Source organism: Propithecus coquereli, unplaced genomic scaffold (assembly GCF_000956105.1).
Source record: "Propithecus coquereli isolate 6110/MARCELLA unplaced genomic scaffold, Pcoq_1.0 Scaffold129, whole genome shotgun sequence".
Taxonomy (NCBI): Eukaryota; Metazoa; Chordata; class Mammalia; order Primates; family Indriidae; genus Propithecus; species Propithecus coquereli.
In genome coordinates, this window is record NW_012137080.1 from 80,952 (window position 1) to 87,259 (window position 6,308).

General features: G+C 36.5%; 1 protein-coding gene across 1 annotated transcript in view; it reads left to right on the forward strand.

Moving 5' to 3' along the window:
- Positions 1 to 6,308, forward strand: part of USH2A (Usher syndrome 2A (autosomal recessive, mild)) — a 301,921-nt gene that overhangs the window by 70,570 nt on the left and 225,043 nt on the right. Inside the window, exons 7-8 of the mRNA XM_012638316.1 lie at positions 675 to 884; positions 2,227 to 2,429. Of these exons, the coding sequence (XP_012493770.1) occupies positions 675 to 884; positions 2,227 to 2,429 (413 nt within the window). The remainder of the gene's footprint in view (positions 1 to 674; positions 885 to 2,226; positions 2,430 to 6,308) is intronic.

Genomic DNA, 6,308 nt, shown 5'->3' on the forward strand with positions numbered 1-6,308 from the left:
TTCTTTCTTAAGTGTTATGTCAAAGTTTTGAATATTAGTTGAATAATTGTAAGTAGCAAGATTAAAATATTTAATGGAAATTTAAAAGCTTATGGGACTTTTAGAACATTCATATTCTTATATGAGGCTCTTTGTAATTAATAATAGGATGGAAAAAATTTCAAATTTCTTAAAAAAAGAAAAAAACTATCACCACCAGCCCCATCAAAAGGAAGGATCCATAAGCTTTTTTAACTTTTCCAAATAAAAGGTTCCATAAGCTGCCTTTTTTTCCATTCTAAAAATAGCTAATGAGTCTGGGCACAGTAGCTCACTCTTATAATTCCAGTGCTTTGTGAGGCTAATGTGGGAGGATCTCTTGAGGCCAGGAGTTGGAGACCAGCCTGGACAACATAGTGAGACTCCATCTCTACAAAAGCTTTTTAAAAAATGAGTGCACTACCTATCATCCCAGCTACATGAGAGGCTGAGACAGGAGGATCACCTTGAGCCCAGAAGTTTGAGGTTACAGTGAGCTATGGCTTTGCGCTACTACACTGCAGCCTGGGCAACAAGGCAAGACCTTGTCTCTAAAAAAAAAAAAAAACTAACAATAGAATTTATTCTCTTTTTCCCCTGAGACCCTTTTAGATCCGCCACATTTACATTTTTTGTCCTACTTTTATTGTTAACAGGTTTTCAAGACCTACAAGGTGATGTTGAATATTATACACTTTTTTGGAGTTCTGCTACCTCAAATGAATCTCTTAAAGTCTTCCCAGATGTAAACTCACATGTCATTGACAGCTTAAATCCAAACACAGAGTATCGGGTTTTTATCTCTGTCTTCAATGGAGTCCACAGCATCAACAGTGCAGTACTGAAGGCCACCACCTGCGATGGGGGTGAGTCCAGATTCTAAGGATACGTGGCCACAGAGATGCGAATGGAATTGATTGATTCTTGCTGCGGTTGAGATCAGTCATCCCTCCATTGTAAAATTTCCGGTGTTGGAGGGAAGGGGGCCCGGGCTAAAATGCTTAAGTGCTCGCTGTCGTCAAGTAGCGGATCAATAAGTGGTCCCGTTGAGACGGCAGCACAAGGCTCTAATAATGGAACGTTAGCCCAGTTTGTTCCTGTTCTTTTCAGTGTGTTGCTTATTTTGGAGCTGAGCTTACATCAATAAAATGGTGACATTTAGAAACATTTTTTTTTTAAGATATGCTCTCAACGGCAATCTGTTTTTCGAAACGACAGCCAAACGCAGTGAGGGAGACCTGAGTCACGAGAAATGATAGGTAGAAGTTCAGCCACTGAGAAAAATTGCCTGAGACTCATTTCTAAGCCAGTTAGCAAGGAGGAGGAAGCAAGGGAAGCAACTTGTGAATCTGAAATGTGTTTGGAATGGTCTTTCTAATCTTTTTGGCTTTATAAAGTCTCATTATAAACATTATAATATCATTACCTCCCAAGCAAGTGTTCCAGGTCATTAGCAGAGCTCTTTAAGTGTGGAAACCATTTCCCTTTTTGATGCCAAAGGTCGGCACCTTTTGTTTGTAAAATAGGATGGATCACAAGGACAATTTTTCAACTAGTTAAGATGGGTTCTGATGATAAAAATAGGTCTTTGCATAGTTATTTCTGACATGCTTGAATAATTGTGTAATTTAATGCTAAGCAAGATTTTTTTCTTATGTTAGATTTCATCATTACCTATGGTAATCAACATTCAAAATCATTTACATAATGACAATATTGCATTATTGCTTCGTATTGCTTGAGTTACAAGCTAGTAACATCAAATGATTTTTCACGTTCCACCAGCCTCAATGTATTTGAATTTTTTTTTTTTTTTTTTTTTTTGCTTAAGGTGCAAATTGTCTTTCCTTCCCTCCTTGCCCGCACCTGGGAGGTATGGAGTTAAAAGATGGAAAAAAAGACATATAATAGATACGTGCTAGTGATGCAGTTGGGTGAATAATTTATCATCATATCCCACTGGTCACATAGTATTGAAGATTAGCACTATGCTGGTGATACAAAGCATTTTACCACCAATTCTTATGGTTTCTAACTGAGAGTCTAATAAGCCAATTTACAGAGGACTACAGACTGTGATAACTCCATCAGAGAAAAGCAGATAAGCAACGAACGCTTTGCTAAACCTAAATACTAATCTGCATTTAGTTTAACAAGTGCTTTTTCAGAGACAGCTGGAGTTTATTCAGTTTCTTCCTTTAATTCTAGAGCCTCAGGGCATGCTTCCTCCAGAGGTTGTCATCATCAACAGTACAGCTGTACGTGTCATCTGGACATCTCCTTCAAACCCAAATGGCGTTGTCACTGAGTATTCTATCTATGTAAATAATAAGCTCTACAAGACTGGAATGAATGTGTCTGGGTCGTTTATTCTGAGAGACCTGTCTCCTTTCACTATCTATGACATTCAGGTTAGAACATTTTTTTTTGATGGTTAAGCTTATGGATATGTTAAATAAAACACGCCAGGCTATGTCTTCAAGTGGATATCTTCTGTCTTAGTTACAGATTATTTATTTGATGGGGAAGGGGAAAGAGAAGAGGAAAATTGATCAGAATTAAATCTTTTTGCTGTAGGCAAACATGTAAATCTCTGGAGAGAATATAATGATAATATGGAAAACAATGGTGATGAGGATGGTGATGAAAGTCTCACTGGCAAAATGAAGCTAATCACATATTCTAAATAAATCTTGCTGAGCAGTTTGCCTTTTTCCTGGATCTTTTACTGATATCAAGTCAGAATTAGCCTGAAAATGTGAAGATGTTCTTTCTGTTCCCATTTCTGTTTTTACTAATTTAATATCTTCACAGAAGTTATATAACCTTACTTGGTATCAATTTTCTCTTTTGTAAGGGCAATGGACTACATGCCTTAAAACTTTCTATCCACTTCTAGCATTCTATAATTCTGAATGCAACAGGAAAACATGAATGAAAATATGGTAGACACAAAATATTGAAAGATTTTATCTGAAGATGAAAGAAATATTCCATTTATCATTCTACAAATGTTCAATGATCCTTACCTATACAAAAGCAGTTGTAGTTAAACTTTTTTGATCTTGGACCTCTTTGAAAACATTAAAAAGTCAGTGCACCCTGCCCTAGAAAAATGTTTATGCACTTATATGACAAAATTTAACACACAATTTCAGAGAGTGCATTGATCACCTGAAACCTAACTCATAGACTTTTTCAGATTCTATTGACCATAAAAGTAGATAAAATATAGGAAATACTAAGTAATATAAAACAAGAAATTTATCCTCAAGGAATTGTAAATCTTGTTAGAGTACTAAGATATAAAACAACAAGGCCAAATGTGCAAATGAGTGCTAAAAACAGAGTCATTTCAGAAGCTGAACATTTATAGAGAAAGCTTGCAATTTAGTAAATTTTTAAATAAACTACACTACTTCTAAAACTCATAAGAGCTTCATAAATAATTTTCAGAAGATATTAAGCACAGCAATTTGTTTTGACGACAGAAACGTTTCACTGGTTCTGTCCATTTGGTGCTGGTACCTCTTGCAGTTCCCCATCTCCTTTTCCCCACATTTGAGAGTGAAACATTCATAGTCATCTGGAAACAGCCAATACTTTAGCCTCCCTCACTATAATCCATAGGCCTGGCTTCCTAAGAAAATCAAATAAAAAGATATTTGATAAAAGAAGAAAGGTACATTGATTATTCTTCATTACACTCCATGATTTCCATTAACCTACTTGTGTTATCTTAGCAGGGAACATGTGGACTGATGTTTATGTTCATGATCCTTAGAGTGAGTCCACGTGTGCAGGTAGACCATAAGTCAAATTATAAAATAAAAGTCATGCTCAAAATATAGCTTTATGAATAAGGTTAGCCTAAGAAAGCAATGGAGCATTTATTGTGTTATCCTCTTTTGGCCCCTGTTGGAAAAAGCTGAGTTTCCAAAAGGCAGCTTATTTGTTTACTTTATCAGGACTCAAAACACAACCTGAGGGCAAGAACACTGGGTGCTGTGCATGCATATGCAACCCAGCTTTATGACCATGGAACAAGAGTTGACATTTAAAAGCATTTCAGGGCCGGGCGCGGTGGCTCACGCCTGTAATCCTAGCTCTCTGGGAGGCCGAGGTGGGTGGATCGTTTGAGCTCAGGAGTTCGAGACCAGCCTGAGCAAGAGCGAGACCCCGTCTCTACTAAAATTAGAAAGAAATTAATCGGACAACTAAAAATACATAAAAAAAAATTAGCCAGGCATGGTGGGACGTACCTGTAGTCCCAGCTACTCAGGAGGCTGAGGCAGAAGGATTGCTTGAGCCCAGGAGTTTGAGGTTGCTGTGAGCTAGGCTGACGCCACGGCACTCACTCTAGCCCGGGCAACAGAGTGAGACTCTGTCTCAAAAAAAAAAAAAAAAAAAAAGTATTTCAGGTGTGTTCTAGGGTGAAAGGCTTCATTCATACCTACTGGCTTGGTGGCCTGAAGAGAGTACATCTCAATCAGATTTGGGACATGAAACAGATAAGGAGACAAAAGACTAAAGTAGAATCCAATAGTTTAATTTCGTTATTAGTGACTAAGATGTTCTTATTCCTGATAAGTGCATTTTTGCAAAGCTCTTCAAAGTCAAGGAATACTGCACTTGATATAGCTGTGGCATTTCTGAAAATTTGAATGTCAAATTTCAATTATTTTCATTGTGGTGCCAAAGATGATTTGGCTTCATTTAAAATAAGCATTTAGTTGGTATAATAATACTTCAGAGTTAAGGTTCTCTATGTTAACCCCTTCTGTAAAATAACAATTGATTTTAAAGCAGATAATGCACCTAAGTATCTACTTTTTGAAGAATCCTTTTATACTTCCCTTTTGAAAGAGAATAACAATTTCAATTTTTATTTGATTTTATCTCTTTTAATATAAACATGGTCAAGCCTTATGTTTGTGTTTCATTCATGTTATACAATACAGTTATAGCACTAGAAATTGTCCTGAGGTTGGAGACTTGGAATATTACGTTAGTAAGAATGAAAAAAGCTTGGCTTATTTCTCTAATGTCAAAAGAAAATCTTTCTGGAGAAACATTTGAATACACCTAAGTAGTTTAGAGCTTAAAAGCATGTTTACTATGTAGATGAGAAGGCAATAGCATACAGTAAAGCCCAAATCAGATACCCCAAATCTTACCAGCTTGATCATATGTCCAGATTTCTCTGACCTTCAATTTGAAAACCTGTTAAAATGAAGTTATGAGGATTCAATAAAATTATTTATGCAAGTACCTGTCATAATATTTGGCACATATTAGATACATAATAAATTTGAGTTGATTTTGAGTTATCTCATTATATATCATAGAGTCTAATATTTTCCAATACAGTGAGTCTTCACTTAAGGTCTTTGATAGGTTCTTGGAAACTATGACTTTAGGCAAAAGGATGTATAACAAAACCAGTTTTGCTAATTGATTATAAAAAAGAATTAAGTACCTACAGCATATTTCTGGTCACAAAAACATCACCAAACTTCTAAATAAAGACCAAAACATTTCTAATATTAAATATTGAAATAAATGTGAGCTATACATACATTTAAGAAAGATTAATAAAAACAAGTAAGATAATTATTTACCCACTTATTGCAGTTCAGGGTCCTGGATGGCCAGATCCTATCCCAGCAAGGCAGAAACCAGCCTGGGACAGACCTCCATCCCATCACAGGGCATGCTCACACACACCCACACTCGCTTAGACTGGGGCCATACAGACACACCAACGCACCCAACAGGCACAGCTTTGGGATGTGGGAGGAAACCAGAGTACCTGGAGAAAACCCATCCAGACATGGAGAGAACATGCAAACTCCACACAGAAAATGGCTCCAGCTAAGAATGTTTTTTTTCATGTCCACATTATTGTGAAATGACGTCATTCGAGGACTTGCTGCTTGTATAAAGTTTGTTGTCATTAATTCTATTACAGCATTGTTTTTAAAGTTTATTTGCCTCCAGATTATTTGAGGTTTAATTGGACAGACTCAGCATAGAAGACCTTGAAAGTGTTTAAATATCTACTAAATATTACCTCAAAAGGTACATGGCGTCTTCAAAAGGTACATGGTGTGAGTTGTGATAAATAACACAAGTTACGCAACATGATAAGCATATGCCTCAACTCCTATGTAGGTGCAAACTGCCCTACGAATAAAATGGCACATCTACTAAATACAATGAGAATCACATTTGCCCTTCCCCAAATGCCAATGGAAAAATTAGAGAACTGCCTAGTGCTTAGGATTCAT